This window comes from Terrapene carolina, unplaced genomic scaffold (assembly GCF_002925995.2).
Source record: "Terrapene carolina triunguis isolate 2854851 unplaced genomic scaffold, T_m_triunguis-2.0 Scaffold93, whole genome shotgun sequence".
In the NCBI taxonomy this organism is placed as follows: Eukaryota; Metazoa; Chordata; order Testudines; family Emydidae; genus Terrapene; species Terrapene triunguis.
This window is the reverse complement of record NW_020664444.1, coordinates 19,544,514-19,563,731: the sequence shown is the minus strand read 5'-3', so window position 1 is coordinate 19,563,731 and position 19,218 is coordinate 19,544,514. Positions and strand designations below refer to the sequence as shown.

The 19,218-nt window shown below is 40.6% G+C and overlaps 1 protein-coding gene across 1 annotated transcript in view; it reads left to right on the top strand.

The window, feature by feature from the left end:
* Positions 1 to 19,218, top strand: part of BMERB1 (bMERB domain containing 1) — an 84,176-nt gene that overhangs the window by 36,858 nt on the left and 28,100 nt on the right. The window contains exon 2 of the mRNA XM_024210360.1: positions 675 to 798. Within this exon, the coding sequence (XP_024066128.1) occupies positions 675 to 798 (124 nt within the window). The remainder of the gene's footprint in view (positions 1 to 674; positions 799 to 19,218) is intronic.

The window sequence follows — 19,218 nt, the reverse complement described above, 5'->3', positions numbered from 1 at the left end:
AGCAACTCTCTGTAGACTGATAGTACCTACTTCTACCAATAGGGAAGAGAGAACATGTCAATTACACAAAAATAATAATAAAAGGGGCCTGCTTGATCCTGCCACCTGCTGAACACCTCATGCAAAGTACTGTGTATCCTCCACTCCACCTGATTTCAATGGAAATCATGATTACTAGCATTTCTCTGGGCTGCCCTTTTAACTGCTTGTCTCATTTAAATCAATGGAGTGCCAGGAAGAATCATAGGAATTAGATAGATAGAAAATTCTTATTAGTTCATTTTGTCCATATCTCTTCCAATGCAGTTATATTGCTATATTTTAAAAGTCTGTAGTGATGTAAAATAAGACACAGCAGCTCTCACTGTATACTGGGTTACCATAGGTTAGGCTTTCTTATGAGTTGTAATATATTCTGACTTACTGAAACACACGTCAAATCGTATTAGAGATTTATAGGAATCCTTTTATTTTTAAATGATTAAAAATCATTGAAAGTACCCAGCAAAACAAGAAAGGACCAGTCCACCTACCATCCAGCTACTATGTTCCTTGCTACCCACATTAATTGCACCATGGCCTGGCACCTCTGTGATTAAGTTGCATTCTTTAAAGGTCCTGCTAAGTCAGTTTGTCCATCCTCATTCATTTCCTGTCTTCCTTCATACACGTAGATCAACTTGACATCATCTCAATGGCTGAAACAACAATGATGCCTGAGGAAATCGAATTGGAGATGGCAAAGATCCAGAGGCTTCGGGAAGTCTTAGTCAGAAGAGAATCAGAGCTCAGGTTTATGTAAGTACCAACTCTTCTGGGAAAATGCTAAGCAAAACTAATCAACATAGGAGTTTAGGTTTTTTTTATCCATTTGACACTTTAAAAAAAGGAAGAGTGCCCATTTTAGCTGAATGTTTGCAAAATGCCACTGGGAAATGATTTCTGTAGTTGCAAAGGAAGTTAAATTTTTTATCCACCATGTTTTACAGAATTTACAAAGAGGATCTATTGCTTACAAAAGGAAACATTGGAGAAATGCTTCTGGCAGAGTATGTTTTCACACCAGAGCTCATATCCTATGTGGGAGTGAGCATGGTGTGAAGAAACAACAACTAAATTCTACTCAAGTCTCATTGAAGTTAGTGGGATCTGCACATGAATACCCGAGGGAAGAATTTAGCACTACTCATATAGGGTCAGATCCTCTGCTGGTGTAAATTAGTGATTACATTAATTTATACCACTTGAGAATCTGGCCCTTTTCTCTTCCCACCTACGCACCCATTTTAAAGGACAAATATAGAGCCTGATCCTTTAACTCTTACTCATGGGAGTAGTCCCATTGGCTTCAATGCTCCCTTACTCTCCTCTTCGATTCACTTGTGTGAGTAAAGCGGGGTTGGCCTCCTATTTTTTTACAAATCATGCAAACATTTTTTTTATCCAGGTCTGGAAATTGCACTGTATTAGTGAATTTCAGACCAGAGCAAATGTACAGCCATAGCTTACATCCTTTTGAAATAATAGCTTTCTGACAGACTCTTTGTAATACTGACTGGAGTGATACTGCTAAAATAAACAAGAACAAGATTGGTTTTGTCACACCTGCTTCTAGGTAATCAAGTAAATACTTGGCTATCAGCTTCTATATAGATAGAGTCGGGTCAGGCAAAAGCGTTGCCAGAGACACCTGTATTTCCCTTGAAATTTTCTATATCAAACGGTGCAAAGGGATTGAAATAAATTCTTCTAGTGAAAGAGTACAACAGTATCTGTCTGTCTGTCATAATTTACTGTATTCTTTCTCTTCACTTAGTCTATTTTTTCCTCATTTCCAGCCTGCCTTTTTCATTTCCCCAGTGCTCATGCTCATAGCTGTTCTCAACGCTCCTTTTCACCTGTCAGGGGCAGAGTCAGCAGATTAACATGGGGGATTTGACAGTCAGACTGTTGAAAAGGGAACTTTGCCAAAACTGGCACCATCTACAGTGCTTTTCCAGTGTTATCCATAATCTGAATACACTCTGCTTAATACCCAGGAGCACGCAGCAGCTGTCCACCTGCTGAAGTAGGACAGCTTCTGAGCACATACCATCTGTGCTGTTCTACATTGACTTTGGGATGCAATTCAAAATGTGGATGACGATTGATAACTTTTAAAGGCCTGAATGGTCTGGAATCTGGCTGTCTTGCAGGCTGCCCCTTGCTCTATTTCCCCCTACAGCAGATAAGAGCATCTCGAATACTCTTGCTATTGGTTCACGAGGTGAGACTCTGAGGCTGGCTGCAGTGACTTCTCTCCAACAAGGGCCTCCAGCATTGGAAATTGCTTCCCTTCACAGTCCCTAAGCACCCAAGACCAGTGAACTGCTGTGACTAAGACTAGTAGACATGCTGCAACATGTGTCTATTTGGTTTATTGCTTCTGATTTTTAAAATTCTTCTATTTTATTCCTGAAAAATGAGAGGAATATTGCCAATGTTTCCATAAGCCAGATCAGCTGGGGTTCTTTACTGCCACTCACTATGGATAGCTCATGTAAGTTGTGGTGGGTTTTAATTTCATAACACAAACCCTGCTTCCCCTCAAGCTAATGATACAACTTCCATTAACTTCAGTGGGTCCAGGGCTAAGCATTTTACAGCTGCTCAAGCCATACATGGTTTATAAATGAACCTATAAAAATAAAAGGTAGGTACTTTCATTTATGGATGAGTTTATTACTTTCAGTTGTTTCCTGAAGTAAAGGAATTGTAGATGTCCTGAGACTAGTGATCTGTAGATAGTTAAGGCATTTCAGTAGCTGCATTCTCTTGCCAGGACTTGGTCTCTTTTGAAAGATTTGTATAGTCAGCTATATGGCCTGAACATAGCGAAGGGCTGAATTGATTCGGCCAGACTTTGAACATGTGATAGCTGAGAAACTAGCTATGCCATATCTAGTGCTCAGTCCACTAAGTCTTCTCCGGCTTGGATGAGAACTCCAGTCTCTAATTAGTTCTGCTGCTGCTTTAGATTTTCAGTTAATGGCATGATCAAAGCAAGCCAAAGAGTATATGGTGATGGAGCCCAGAGCGTGGAAGTGTGAGGGAGTACGACAGAGTTTAGTAAGTGTGATTGCATTACTTATAATTAACCAAGATGCTAAAAGACTTTCTGGTATTGGAATATTGGACCCGTTTTTGAATTCATACAACAGTGAAAACAAAATGATGCCCTTATTCCAGATCAACTAACTGATCTTGCCACAAGCAGACTAGTTATTTTTTTTCCTGTTACTTTTTCCTTTAGGCATGACTTTCCTTCCCACTGCCACTCTGTGATGTTGCTCTTTTGTGTCCTGCAATGCCAGCCAAGGCAATGAAGTCTCACATTTACTATGTATTACTGCCTCTGCTTAAGAAAAAAGAAAATAAATTAACTGGAACATAAGTGGGGCTGGCTCAGATGCTGAATATGCCATAAACCATCAGCACAGTGGTGGTGCCACTTCCCACCTTATAACTTTTAGCCCAGTGCTTAGTGCACTCACCTGGGTTCAATTTCCCCCTCTGCCAGAGGGTGAAAAAGGATTTGAACAGGGGTCTCCCAGGGGTCTTAGGGGAGTGCTTTAACCACTAAGATAGGGGATATTGTGATGTGTAGTGTCCTCCTCTCTTGTTTAGTCTCGCCTAAGTTTGGATAAATAATTAAAGAGTCATTAGGCCAGAGAGAATCAGACTGAGAATAACTCTATAGCTTAGTGGTTAGGGCACACACCTGGGAGAACCCAGCATCTGATCTCCCTGCTCCAGTGACTAATTATTTATACAAAGTGGAACAACTTCAACAGGAGAGACTGAGGGAACCCCACATCAGAATATCCCAGAGCTCAGTGATTAGAGCACTTAGCTGACAGGAGTGGGAGACCCCTGTTCAAATCCTTTCTCTCCCTTGCTGAACTGGGGTCTCCCACAACCCAGGTAAGTGTTCTAACTAGGAGGCTAAAAGTTATATGGTGGCACCTCCTCCTCCAGCCAGCTTTTGAAGGGTCCTCATCCAGTACGTGGCCTCTGAGCGCACCTACCAAATTGGGCCCTGCATGCAAGTGAGGTGGATGAATCCCTATCTTCCCCCACTTTGTGGATCACTCTGGGGCTTAGGCAGAAGACAGGTGTTCAGCTGCATACAGTGAGGCAGCAGAAATTTAGGTGCCAGGGAACTTTAATTGCAAAAACTTAAGCACTGAGTGTGTTTAGGGACCTATAGGGTTAGGCAGCAGCTGAGAGAGTTTTGTGGGTCACAGTGGAGCCTAAAATTGTGACTTAGGTGTCTAAGTACCTTTGTGGATTTGTGCCATGATGCCTAAAGTTAGGCATCTATATAATTGGCCTGATTTTCAGCCCTATAGCTCCGACTGAAGTCAATAAGAGTTGTGGGTCCTGAGTAGCTCTAAAAGAAAATTCAGACCACTTTCTGAGGTGTTTAAATAATGATTTAGGTGCCTAACTTCAGGCACTAAAGTTTTAAAGTGCAGGTTTAAGTGTTTTGCTCAAGGTCACAGAGGAAGTCAGTGTCAGAATGAGATTAAGGACTCAGAAATTCCTGTCCCCAAATCCTGTGCTCAGATCATTCCATTCTCCAAGAACCATTAAAGATAAGGGCAACCATGAACTGAATTTTAACCTTTGGGGCTTCCACAATTTACAAGTAGGATTTTCAAAAGCACTCACAATAAACCTAACTCTATAATACCTTTTCAAAGCCAATTGTAAAATTCCCATTTATTTCAAGGGACAACGAGTGAGGTCATTGCTGAGTGGTTTTGAAAATCCCAACTATACTTTTACAACTGTGGTCTAAAACACTCATTTTCAGCAGTTGTTTGTTTTGTTTTGTTTTCATTTAACTACAGAATTGCATCCCCAGTTCTCTGAGAGGAACCCAGGGAGTTAGAACAACTTTATAAATTCTATTTTATTGTGATTTCAAAGTCCATAAACTACAAATAGTAATCGAAAGAAAAAAAGTAATGAAATGTACTGCTAGATATCTATTAAGTAACAAACAAAATGAAAATGTCATTGCAGGTAAAATTTTTACTGCAGAGAGTATACATATTTAAACACTTTAGATTAATTTTTCTTCCTTTAATTCCAAATCTATAACAGGCCACTATTTTCTAAAAGAATTACTTTTGCCAGATACATCAATTTTACCACTATTGCATCACTGGCGTTAGAAAGGTCTCTCCATTTTATAACTTGGTTTAATTAAATAATTAAATACCAGGGACTATCATTTACACAGATAGTTAAATGTAATTAGACACATTTTGTAGTTTTGTTTTTAAAAAGCTGTCTTTGATACTTTTAGAATTTGATCCTGAGCTTTCAGAACCACTGACTCCTGAGAGAATCAGCAGCAAACACATTTAATCATAGAACGTTGACTTGGCTCTTGGCAAGCTTATGGTCACTGGAGACAAAGCAAATTAAAAGAGGCTTTTCCATTTCAATATATAAAGCATCTAAAATAAAACCTATTCCCAAAAACCTGCTGCTCAGTCCCATCCCACTGCACCAAAGGTTGCAAAAATGGACAGCTCCCAGTGGAATAATGGGGCTGGAGCATTTGTCTGCATTGGTTTTCTGTTAAAGGTTATCAAGTGTTGTTCCAGGAATTTCCCCGTTGCCTGATGGTCTCTGCACACAAGCAGGGCAACAAATCTCAAGTGAAATGCATCTTTGCTTGTTGGGTAGGACTGGCTGAGAGAGGAGTTTCATAGGGTATCCCATCAGATTGTCAGGGGTTTAACCAACAGTTAGTTCCATATGTAGGGTTATAATTACACGTGTTCTTGAATCCATAGGACACTGAGGACATCACTTATGCTCCATGTCCTGTACTGCCATGGTACCTGCCTGTCTGCATTACCTACCCTGGCCTAATCTAACTCCCACCAGGAGCTCTGCTTCCATCTCCATTCTCATTCCTTCCCTGAAGCACATGAACCACCACCCTCTTCCTCAGCCAACCCATCAAGCATCAAAACATCACAATGATTTTAGGGAGATGAGAGCTACAGGCTTCCTGCTTGCCATTCAGCACCACCAGCGCTGCCTCCCAGCTGTTCCATGCTGCCAGCTCTTCCTCATCCATGCCCTGTTCTTCCAATATGACCACATCCTCTAGTGCAGTGGTTCTCAAACTTTTGTACTGGTGACCCCTTTCACACAGCAAGCCTCTGAGTATGACACTCCCCCTTATAAATTAAAAACACTTTTTTTATATTTAACACTATTATAAATGCTGGCGGTGAAGCAGGATTTGGGGTGGAGGCTGACAGCTCACGACCCCTCACATAATAATCTCATGACCCCTGTCTGAGAATCCCTGCCCTAGTGTGCCTGGGGATCTGATGGAAGGATTAATTACAGATCAGTCATTATATCAAAAACCTACCCTTTGCTGATGTATTTTTGGAGCTTTTATCTCACTGCTTTTTCTACTCATATTGGAGTGTGAATAAAAATAGAGGACCAGATCCCCAATTGGTGTAAATCAGAGTAGCTCCGGCTCCACTGAAGTCAGTGGAGGGGTACAGATTTACAGCAGATGAGAACCTAACCCAGAGATTTCTAACTGAAATGATATGATGTTACTTTCCTTGGGAGGTTGTGCTCTAACAAGCTCAGCAAAGGGTAAGTGGAGCGATAATAAAATTCACTTATACTGGAGGCTTGGAATGACTTAGCAATAATATGTGCATTGCCTTTGATAGTCACAACATTTGCTGCAGCACATATTTTAGCCAATGAAATATGTGCTTCCATGAACAAAGGACATTTGGTGAAGAGAAATTCTCCAGGTTAACGTAGTTTCTAGTACAAAAATAACTAGCGAGGTCTGGCTGCTCAGCAGTCAATTAGCATTTCCCAACTCTCTTGTCTTCTGTGTATAAACCAGCAAGAAATTATCCACTGGTATGTGATTTCATGGATAATGTAATGTTCCTTCAGGCAGTTCCTTGTTTATGATCTATGTATCACACATCTCCTACTTTTCTCTTCTCCCCTGCACACAGCATGAGGTGCAGTTGAAGACTGTCCTGCCTTTATTGTGGTTTAGAGACAGATCTGCTTGTCTGGGAAGTTAAGGTGTATGAGTCCAACTCTAGTTATTATAGTTGGTGCTGTACTGCACCATGCTGAAGATAATTAACTACTTCTAGATCCTTCTCTGCCTTGAACAAAATGACATGAATGACTAATGAATCTTGTAGGAAAACCTTCACTAAGGATAAAATGAAATCTGTTGCTTCTGTGTCACTAGGCAAATGCCAGCATGTTACATTACAGCATTCAGATTGGTAACACTCCAGTATTTAAATAGGACCTTTACTGAACAGATCACCACCATTAGGAGCTTTGTAAAAGTCATCCCAATGGGGGGGCCTGAGGAGGACAGCTGATGAGATAAAAGCTGATGAGATAAAAGCCATACACTTAAATGTCATCATTTTTTAAGGCTAATTTTAAAGCACTTGATGATGGCAAGGGAATACAGAGACAGACCCTAAGACTGAGCTCAGAAATAAAGGAATGTAGTAATATCTGACTAAATATTCAGCGCTACACTTTAACTTCCCTGAAGGAGTATGTATGTATGTTCTATATTGGACATATATCCAAGTTGCAAAGTTCAGGTGAAGTCAGGTCTTTGGTTTTGGTTCAGACCCCTCTCTAATACATATAATGTAGACATCTTCAAAGGGCTCTATTTTTCTGCTTACCATGTTAGGGTTATGTCTGAAGAACAAGTAGTTTCATAGTAAGAGCAACTGTTTTCAATCTTTTAATTTTTGACATTTTGATGAAATTTTGAATTGAAAAAAATGAGGACAATTTCAATGAAACTGAAGTAATTTCCTGCCCTTTTTTTTGACCAGTCATAGAACTGGTTGAAATTTTTTGAATTTTAAAAAAAGGGGGTTTGGACAGGATGCCTCTGAGAACATTTGCTTTGTTTGTCTACCACCTTAGTGAATCTAGAACATCCTGAGGCATGGTGACAAACATTTGAAGACTGTCCTGATTTGGTGTATAGATCAAGATGTCCAATGCTGCCTGCATCTCATTTTGAGAATAGCAAAGGGAGCTACATAATTGGTAGCTGCCATCAAACCCATGAGACCCAGTAAGATGATTACCTTCCAGGATGGGTAGTCTCAAATTTGCTAAACCACTTGCTCTATTTTTAGTAACCTGTCCTCTGAAAGAAAAGCTTTCCTTGCTTCTGAGTCCAGTATAGAACCTATAAAAGGAATTCTCTGATGTGGCCAGATAGTTGATTTTTTTATTTTTTTTGACACTGAGATACAGATCCAGATCTGAAAAGATGGAGATTGTAAACATGATGTGGAGCGACACATCCTCACGTGAAGTAGCTTTTAGCAACCAATCATCCAAATATGGGTAAACAAAACTACCCTGTTTTCTCAGATGTGTTGCTACTACAGAAAGGCAGTTTGAAAAGACTCTTTGTGCAGTTGACAGGCCAGACAAGTGCACCTTGTACTGGAAATGGTGCCCACCACCATGAAATGCAGATATTTTCAATACTGTGTGAGACAGAGATATGAAAATAAATGTCCTTTAAATCAAGAATGGTGAACCAATCCATAGCTGAAAGCTGGGAAATTATGGAGGCCAGGGTTAGCATAGAAAACCAGAACTTCTAGATATACCTGTCCAATTTTCCTACATCTAAAATTGGACGAAGACTCCCATTTTTTTTCTGTGTCAGGCAGTACCTTGAAAAGAACTCACAGATGTTTGGGCACCTCCTTGACAGCTCCTATCTGGAGCAGCTTGTGTTCTTCTGTATAATATTGTAAGAATGTTCTCTGAAAGGGGAAGGATAGGGAGAATTAAGAGGGGGCAGTTTTTCAAACTGACTGGCATAGCCCTTCTCTATAATTTCTAGTACCCATAAGTCCAAGGTTATCTGCCTCCATTTGTTGATGAATTGGGCTAGCTTGTCCCCAAATAAAAGAAGAGATGGCTCCTGGCTGATTGGTCCATGACTCTTGATCCTCACATCAAATCTGGTGTTCACAGAAGATGAAGAAAAGGGAGAAGGTTTTTTCATCTTAGGTCTCGATCTGAAAAAAGCTTTTTATGCTGGGTCTGGAATGAAGACGGAGATTGCTGATGACTTTGATTTGAAGAAAAATAATTAGACAACTAAGGGTAATATTGTCCCTAGTATTGAAAAGAAGGAGTAGAAAGTCTCCTTCTGAGTGAGGGATAGATACCCATAGAACGAGCAATGGATCTAGTTTTCTTTAATTTTTCCAACAGTTCATCAGTCTTATTGCTGCAAAGACCATCTCCTTTGAAGGGGAGATCTTCCTCCTTGACTCTAGTGTCCACAGTCAAGGAAGAGGAACGGAGCCGAGATTGCCTCCTCAAGGTAACTGCGAATGCCAGTGCTCTGGCAGAAGAGTCTGAAGCATCAAATGATGCTCTGAGAGCATGCTTTGCCATATGCTGTCGTTCTGTCAAAATAGCATTAGCCAGTCTTCTTTTATCCCCTGGCAAATCTTGGACAAATGAGCCATCCTTTCCCATAAGTGGAATTGATAACAGGCCATCATTGACTAGCCACTCCAATTCCTAGAGAAGAGGACAAGAAAACTTTTCTTACAAGTGTATCAGTTTTTCTCTCCTCTCTCTCAGCAGGAGTAGAGTGAATTTAACCAGACCTAAACCTATACTGGCAGCAGCCACCATTAGTGAATTTGCACAGGCTGTGAATGAAAGTAAGAGAACCATTCATGTAGACTCTAGTACTGTTTGTTTGTTTTCTTGGAAATAGGTTGGCAGGTAGCAGGAATTGACCAAACAGTCTTGGCAGACTGCAACATCCTATTCATGGAGGTAGCCACAAGAATGTCAAATACTGGATGGGGAGACTTCCTCCACAGCCACCAAAGATAAGTTTAATGTGGCTACCATGCAATCAACAAGGTCATGCAGTTGCAAAGCATCCTCAAAACAGGAAGAAGCAAAAGTTACACCCACATGCTTGTCAGGTAACAAATGGAGATAAAAGTCAGTATCCATTTGTTCCTGGTCAAAAAGAGGGGGTGTCTCCTCATCCACTTCTTCTTCAGAAAGTGTATCAGGTACAACCGACTGAGCTACAGATGGAGCTGGAGGAACCGGATCTGAGGAGTGTTGAGCCACTGGATCCTTATTGGATGACACTACACCTCTGCATGGATGTAAGCAGAGTCAGGATGAGCTCTACCCTGACATCTGGTGGTGAATTATGGCGAGTGTGGAAAAGAACTCCAGGGGCTGATCTTGTTTGCATAGGCACACCCACTCGCCTGGCATGAAACACAGCAACTGAAAGTGGTTACTTTGGCTGGTGTGGGATCCCCAGTTTCTCTATTATTGGGGCAGGAAGAATAAAGTTTTGTTACCCTGATTCTGTGAATCAAGGCCAGTGGAACTGTTGTATGACAGAAGGACTGAGTGAGTCCTTCACCATTACCTAAGTAGCACTTGCTTGACAAGGGGCATGGGTTACAAAACCCAGTGAATGGAGAGAGGATGGGGACAGGTATTTGTACCTGATGGTATGGGCCCCCTCTGAGGGTTTGAAACACCAATTGCACCGCCTCCTCTCTCCACTGTTGAATGTCAGAGCTAACTTTGATTCCCTTAGGAGTCTAGTTACAGGCTGCTGAGCTGAATTCACTTTGGGCCAATGGTGCACCAGCACTGGGGCTCCCCTACTATACTGCTGAAATCGCTAAGAGCTGAAATCACAAAAGAGCTGATGTTATTAAGAGCTGAGATCACTGAGTGCTGTGTTAACTAGTGGGGGAGCCTGGAGCTATATTGCTCAGCAGCTGGCGGAGCAATTTGTGGGGACGACTGGAGGAGCGGCGAGCAGCGTGGAGCCTTGCGGGGCCGGTTGGAGTGGCCCAAGGAACGGCGAGCCGAGCTGTTTGTGGGGACGGCTGGAACGGCTCACAGGTCGGTGAGCGGAGCGGAGCAGCTTGTAGAGCGGAGCAGTTTGTGGGATGGCAGGAAAGTGGACTGGCTCGGGTAAAGGCTGCGGCGGAACCCCCATGGAGAAACAGACGGCTGGCCAGCCTCGGATCACGTAAGGTGCCCTTTAACACCCTGTGTGCCCCCCCTTTTACTCTGGGGCTGCACTGACCAGGGACAGAGACTTTGGGGGTTGTTGGACTTTTGGGACTTTGGGTGGTTGCTGGACCCAAGAGACTTTGGGGGTGTTGGACTTTGGGGACTCTGGGTGATTTTTGGGTTGCTGGATTCAAGAACCAAAGGGAAAGGACACAGCCCAATTTGCTGGGGTGGGTTTTGCTCATGGTTTGTGTTATGAATCTTGTTTGTGGTGTTTTTCCAATTTTATGCTGATGTCGTTTATCTCATGTTATTAAACATTTTCTGCTACACTCAGACTCCGTGCTTGCGAGAGGGGAAGTATTGCCTCTTAGAGGTACCCAGGGGGGTGGTATGTAATTGTCCCAGGTCACTGGGTGGGGGCTCGAGCCGGTTTTGCATTGTGTTATTGAAACGGAACCCCTAGATACAGAACCCGGCCCTTGTTGCTGCCAACTAGATGGGCAGAAGGGTTACATGTATAAAGGAGGATAATCCAAAAGTTGTTGTGATGGAACCCAACAGGGCCATGAAGACCAGGGCTGACAGTTTCTTCAGTAGGTGGGATCTGGAAATATACCTATAAGAGGAGAAGTAAAAGGGTAAGGGAAGAATCAGATTTCTTGATTCTTCCTCTAACCTCCACCAAAGAATACCTTGGATCTGTTATGGATCCACTGGAGACAGTGATGGAATCACAGAGTGAAGAGAAATAAAGGGTGAAAAATATCTTTCTGGAGATCCCATAGGTGTCTCAGCACACTTGGAAGCAGTGAACAGTGGCTTTAAGACACCTTTCCACTTGCTCATTCCTGGACCAGAAATAAACCACAGGAAGTATAATCATGAAAAATCCAATGCTAACTCATTATTGACTAAATCTGAAAAGTATTTCTGTACAAAGAAACCAGCCTGCAGTTGAATATCTTCATTCTGAAGCTAGAAAAGGCAGCAATAATCCTTTACTTACACATGAAGTTTATTTTAAATTTAAATAGCAGGACCCAGAAATTCAAATACTGGGTCCCAGCGAGCATCAGGAGAACTGTTACTATTACCGGAATGTGGGGAGGGAGTGCTCTATTAAAGTGTACAGATAAATGGAGAAAGGGACAGTTCCTTGGATAGAGTCAAAATGAACAGGGCCCAATTCTCATGTATGCGAAAGTAGTGATTTTCAATCTGTGGTCCGCAGACTATGTCTAAGATTTCCAAAGGGGTCCACACCTCCATTCAAAAAATGTTATGGGTCTGCAAATAAAAAAAGGTTGAAAACCACTCCACTAGCACCTCTATAAACCAGGGATAGCTCAGTGGTTTGAGCATTGGCCTGCTAAACCCAGCATTGTGAGTTCAATCCTTCAGGGGGCAATTTAGGGATCTGGGGCAAAAATCTGTCTGGGGATTGGTCCTGCTTTGAGCAGCAGGTTGGACTAGATGACCTCCTGAGGTCCCTTCCAACCCTGATATTCTATGATTCTCTGGCAGTGTAACGAAGCCTTAGAATGGACACTTTAAGGCTTTATGCTGACAGAGCAGTGAAAAAGGCTTTAGTGTAAATGAGAGTCAGGCTGCCTTCCTAAACTGTGTCAAGAGATCTCAGGGACTGGCGCTGGTCCATGAACCGGTCATTGAGAACCACTGTTATAGAACATCAAGAAGCCTTCTAGACAGTAAAAATCTTGTCATGTCTTCCTTCATCTCTTTTACACTGTTCCATCACATTTACTTGTCTAGAATTTTAAATCTTTTAAATATTTCTGTTTGTTTTTTCTCTAAAACTCTCTCAGCTTCAACAAGCTGGAGATTTTAGGTGGGATTCTTTTGTGATCTGACCTATCTGCCCCTTTAAATTTCTTTTTTTCTTTTCCCCTTTTTCTCCCCCGTGTCCCAATCTCTCCTCTCCATTTCTACTCATCTTCTCTCTCTCTCCTCTCCACCCTGGGACAAAAGTGCTGGACCTGGAGTCCTAATCACCCTTCAGATGTGGTTGGTCAGAGTTTTGCAGGGTGACAAAATAAATTGGTGGCTGTCTTGCTTCAAATATGGATGAATGAAGATCCCTGAAAAACATACATTTAAATTACAGTGTTTCTTTAATTATAGTAAGAAACATGTGCATTTTGGAATGTTATTATTTGTGTTTTTCAGCGAATAAGTATCTTTTAAAAAAATGTGCCGTGACTATGATAAATGGAGTAGGAGCCCAAGATAAATGTGTTATCAGCAAAGTATTTAAAGAATTGCAGACACTATGTTTATCTCACAGGATGTTTGTATCCTAAAAAAAGCAACAACATAGAAGGCAGAAAGCTCATTATTTGTAGCGTGCAGGTGGGAAAATAATTATTAAGATGTTTGCACACTGAATTTGTGATATGGTTATTATGAACCTATGGAATAGGAAAGGGAGCATTGCCTAGTGACTAGACCAAAGGACTGGGAATCAGAAGCTCTGGATTCTATCCCTGACCCTGCCACTGACTTGTTTCATCTCTTTGGGACAAAACTTAAGCCAACATTTTAAAAATTGACCTTTAATTTTGGATGCTTCTGTTTTTGGGAACCCAACTGCAGGCACCTTGGGATTCATCTTCAGAAGTATGGCAGACTTGCAGGTCCAGTCGAAGTCAATAGGAATACTCACAGATGTTTACAGGATTAGGAGCTTATAATATATGGTGCAGATACAATATTTGTGACAACAGAATCATCATCTTGCATAGTTGTTCTTCATATATGCCAAGATTCTCTCCAATAGCTTTAATATCCCTGTGTAATGGTATTTCAGGTATAGCACTGCTTCTGCTCACAAACACACAACAGATTTTAAAAAAATGTTTTTTAAAAAGGAAATAATTATAGGAAATAATTCTATTCAACTTCCAAGAGGGTAACTGATTGAGATAGTACATTGGTAAATTAGAAAAATCATAAAATGGAGTCATTATTCTGTTTTGTTTTTTCATTACTAAATGAAATCTAAATTAAGAACCATGACTGACAAAAAGATCATCTGCAGCTGCTGGTACAAAATGATTGTTTAAATATATGGAGGGGTGAAAACAAATGGTGTAAAGTGCATCCATTGTTTGCAACAAGATAAAGAGTAAGGAAGAATGATTATAATCAGTGTGCATAACAATTTTGGAAAGGAAATAGTATTGACAGGCCAATGCAAAATAGCATAACTTCTTTTTCAGATGTGTTTAATTGGATTTTATCATTGGGTATAGCATTGACATAAATTAGTGGTTATCATTTGATGGATGATGCACTAATAGTTGGTTCCTTACAGGGGAAAAAAATGGTTTTCATCAGTCTATAGATGCAAAAAGAACAGGAGTACTTGTGGCACCTTAGAGACTAACAAATTTATTTGAGCATAAGCTTTTGTGGGCTACAGCCCACTTTTTCGGATGCATAGAATGGAACATATATTGAGGAGATATATATGTTCCATTCTATGCATCCGAAGAAGTGGGCTGTAGCTCACGAAAGCTTATGCTCAAATAAATTTGTTAGCCTCTAAGGTGCCACAAGTACTCCTGTTCTTTTTGTGGACACAGACTAACACGGCTGCTACTCTGAAACCAGTCTATAGATGTTCAGCATTTGATTTTTTTTCTTCTTAAAAGAAAAACTGGTATTTCATAACTAAATGAAGGTTCAGTTGATAACTGGGACCCTGCACTCCTTCAATGGATGGATGATGCAACATGAATACTTTACAAATGCATTATGGGTGAGTTATCACTGAAAGAGCAGTCAGCCAATTCCAGACCCTTCACAAAAGGATATTTTTGTGATTTCATTCATCATTTTGTGACTAGGTCTGTCGGTTTTTGATATTATCCCAAACAACAGAGAATTTATCTGTTAATGGATGATAAATCCCATAACTGGCTTCTAAAGAAACCATCAACAGATAATTAAATGATTGAAGAGCTATTCATATAGTAGTGAAGGCTGATTAACTTTTCATTGAAATGATATCCATTCTACCAGGAAAGAAAAGCCTGGTTCCTGGGATATTACTTTCTGTTTAAAGACAAAAGTATTAATTATCTAACAAAACTGATGGTCTGCCAAATTATTGATAAGAACTAAGGGTTCATCCAAAGTCCATTGAAATCAATGGAGCTTTGCCACTGACATCAGTGGGCTTAGGATCAGGCCCATAGTCAACAGCAACAGGCTGGTGAATTTCCTAAAAAAGTAAGAAAGGACCCCAAATTAGCTTGTAATCCCTGTGCCAGATCCTCAGCTGCTGTAAATTGGCATAGCTCCATTTGGAATATGGGTCAGACCAGTGGCCCATCTAATAAAGGATCCTGTCTCTAATTGTGGCTAGTACAGGTTGCTTCAGATGAAGACAGAATAAATGCTCTAGTAGGCAGTTACGGAATAACTAGCCAATAAGGAATGTTTCTTCCTGGTTCCCATTAATTGGCTTATGCCCTGAAGCATCCCTTCACAACTCTCGGTTAATTTTTATCCCTTATCTCTAGATATTCTTATTATCCAGATAAATGTCCAGTCCTTTCGTAATTCTTGCTATGCTTCTGGTCTCAATGATATCATATGGCAATGAGTTCCATAGGCTAATCAGGTGCTATGTAAAAATGCATATCTTTATATCAGTTTAAAATTTGTCACCTTTCAGTTTCATTGAAAGTTATCTTGTTTTTGTATTATGTAAAAGGGCGAGCAGACGTTCCAGATAGAGAATCTCTCTTCTCTATGCCATTGAACTCAATGGAGCAATATCGATTTAAACCAGCTGAGAATCTGGCTCTCTGCATTACACAGTATCCACCCCAGTCTCAAACAACGGCTGTTATAGCATCCATTTTTTTTTTTTTTTTTATTCTACATTGTGGAAATTAAAAAGAAAAACACTGGTTCTGATTTAACAAACGAAACTGCAAAACAAAAAAACCCTTACATTTCAAAAGAAAAACTCCCATACTGTGCCCTGCGGATTAAGGAACAACCTGGAGACAAACTGTAGATGAAAGTTAATGATTAACCAGTCTAAGATCAATGACTTCTTATTCTTTCCTTTGGTGCAAACATCTGAGCACATAGTTCTTTCTTTAACCTTTAGTTTAATCACTTCCATATAATCCTGAACCAAGGTTTAGTGCACAAATTAACCAACCATTAAGAATCATGCAGTACGTGGGAGATCTGGTCTCCAATCAGTTCCTTATATTCAAAAGCAATGGTGGTTCAACATAAAACAACACAGAGGCTCCCAGATTATTTATCTGGGCTGTTGCAAAAATCCACCCATAGTTTTTAAATTGAACTCCTTCACAAATCAATGCCTCTGTTTTTGATTTCCCACTGTTAATGCTGATGTTGTATGGAATCTGGAGACACTTTATGATATTGTTGATACCAGTATTATAAAATTGCAAGGAATTTGCCCAGATATGCCATGTAAGGTATCTGTGAAAATGTTATGATTTGCCAAGTATGATGATCTTGTTTATATGTTTGTGTCATCTTTGTATTGTGAGTTATAGATATGTATAGTATATTTATATTTCAAAATTTGTGCTGTGTTTCTGGGTGACACCCCCAGACAGATTGGCATCAGCACTGCCTAACCTGTTCGATGGCCCACCAAGGGTCATCAGCTGTACAATGTGAACCCATTGAAAGGAGTCAGGGGATACACTTATGAGTCAGCAAGGCATGTGGGGCATGCATGTGGACAGAGAACTCTAAGGCTTTTCCATGCCACGTGCTGTGAAGCTTGTGTTTGGGACACAGGAAGTACAAGCCACATGACAAAAGGAATAACAGGCAGCTGCATCATCTCCATTTTGTCTTAGTTCATTCCTGCTTCTTACCTCTGGAGTAACTTTTCTACAAACTGAAGCTCTGAACAAAGGACAGAATGACCCAAGCTGTGGATGTGTTCCAGAGGGTTTTTCAAGCCAGCAAACTCACCAGTGCTGCTAAGAACCTGATGTATGGACTTTGAAGTCTCTGTATGTATCTGAGTGTTTTATCATTTAACAACTCCCTTCTTGTTTGTTCTTTCTTTCTTTTATAATAAACCTTTAGTTTTAGTTACTAAAGGATTGACTGGCAGCGTGGTATTTGGGTAAGATCCAAAGTAATATTGACCTGGTAATGTGGCTGGCTCTTTGGGGTCAGAAGAATATTTTGTATAGTGAGCAGTGTTTTTAAATAACTTCTCACTGTGCTGGACCTATGTGCTGATTGGGAACCAGAGAACTGGAATGCAATAAAGAGGGCTGTGTGATTTCTTTTTTTGCTTCTTGATAACCAGTGTGCACAGTTTGTGACTGGCTGGTGAGTCTAACCTTAGTGTTAATCACCTGTTTTGGGGAGAACCTCCTCTCCTTTTTGCAGCCTGCCCTTACCTTGACATTTTCAGTGAGGTACCCTGGTCACAAATGCCTCCAAAGTAGAAATAACAGAAAGTGAGAATACATAAATATTGAAATGAATCCAATAAATTATTATCCCAATAAAGAGTCTAGTCTAGTGGAATTAGCCAAGGGCTAGGAGTAAGGAACTTCAGAATTCAAATCCTCTCTCTACTGTATGGCCATAGGCAAGTCAGCTAGCCTGGATCTCAGTGACAACATCTGTAAAATAGGAATAATCACACTTAGTCTCCTACCTCATAGACATGATTTGAAGATTAATCAGATAAATAAAGTTTGGGGCATTTGGATCTAAGGTTTAGGGGTAAGCAGGCTAATTTGCTACTTTTGCCACCACTTGGTGCCTTGGGAACACAAAGTTTTTCTTATTATGTACAGAAAAGCCACCTTCATAAAGTGTTACTGCCAGGAATGTCCCTGATCCTGTTGCCACTGAATCATAGAATCATAGAAATGTAGTGCTGAAGGGACCTTGAGAAGTTATTTAGTCCATCCCCCTGTGCTGAGGTAGGACTCAGGGCTTGTCTAGACAAACAGTGCACAGCAACCTGGAATGTAAATCTACAGCGTACTAGACTGTTATGCACTAAGCAGCTGTGTGGACCCTGCTACCATGCACTAAAAGTTCTATAGTGAACACCAATCTAGTCTAATTTCAAAGTGGAGTAGATCAAAACACACTAGGGAACTTTTAATGTGCAGTAGCAGCATTCACATGGACAGCACTAGTGCACTTGTTATAAATATAAAGAGAAGGGTAACAACCTTTGTGTATGCAGTAACATAAAATCCCTTCTGGCCAGAGGTACAGAATCATTTACCTGTAAGGGGTTAATCAGTTCAATTAACCTAGTTGGCACCTGACCAGAAAGGACCAATGGGGAAAGAAGATACTTTCAAATCTGAGGGGGCGGGGGAAGGTTTTGTTTGTGCTCTCTTTGTTGGTTCCCTCTCAGGACAAAGAGAGAAACCAAGCAGGTAAACCAGCTCCTAAAAAGATCCTAAAATGATACATCAAAAATTACAGAAATTGTAAGTAATAGCAAGGAAATGCGTTAGATTATCTTTTGTTTTAGCTTGTGAATTTTCCCTATGCTAAGAGGGAGGTTTATTCCTGTTTTTGTAACTTTGACGTTGAGCCTAGAGGGGAATCCTCTGTGTTTTAAATCTTTTTATTACCCTGTAAAATTACCTTCCATCCTGATTTTAAAGAGGTGTTTCTTTTACTTTTTTCTTTATAATAAAGTTCTTCTTTTAAGAACCTAATTGATTTTAAAAGCAGCAAGGAGTCCTGTGGCAAGATGCATCCAAAGAAGTGGGTATTCACCCACGAAAGCTCATGTCCAATACGTCTGTTAGTCTATAAGGTGCCACAGGACTCCTTGCTGCTTTTACAGATCCAGACTAACAAGGCTACCCCTTTGATAATTGATTTTAGTGTCCTAAAGATAAAGGGTCTGGTCTGTACTTTTATTAAAGGCAATTGGTTGGTATATTATTCTCAAGCCTCCCCAGGAAAGGGGGTGAAGGCTTGGGGGGATATTTTGGGGAAATAGGAACTTCAAGTGGTCCTTTTCCTGAATATTTATCTAAATCACTT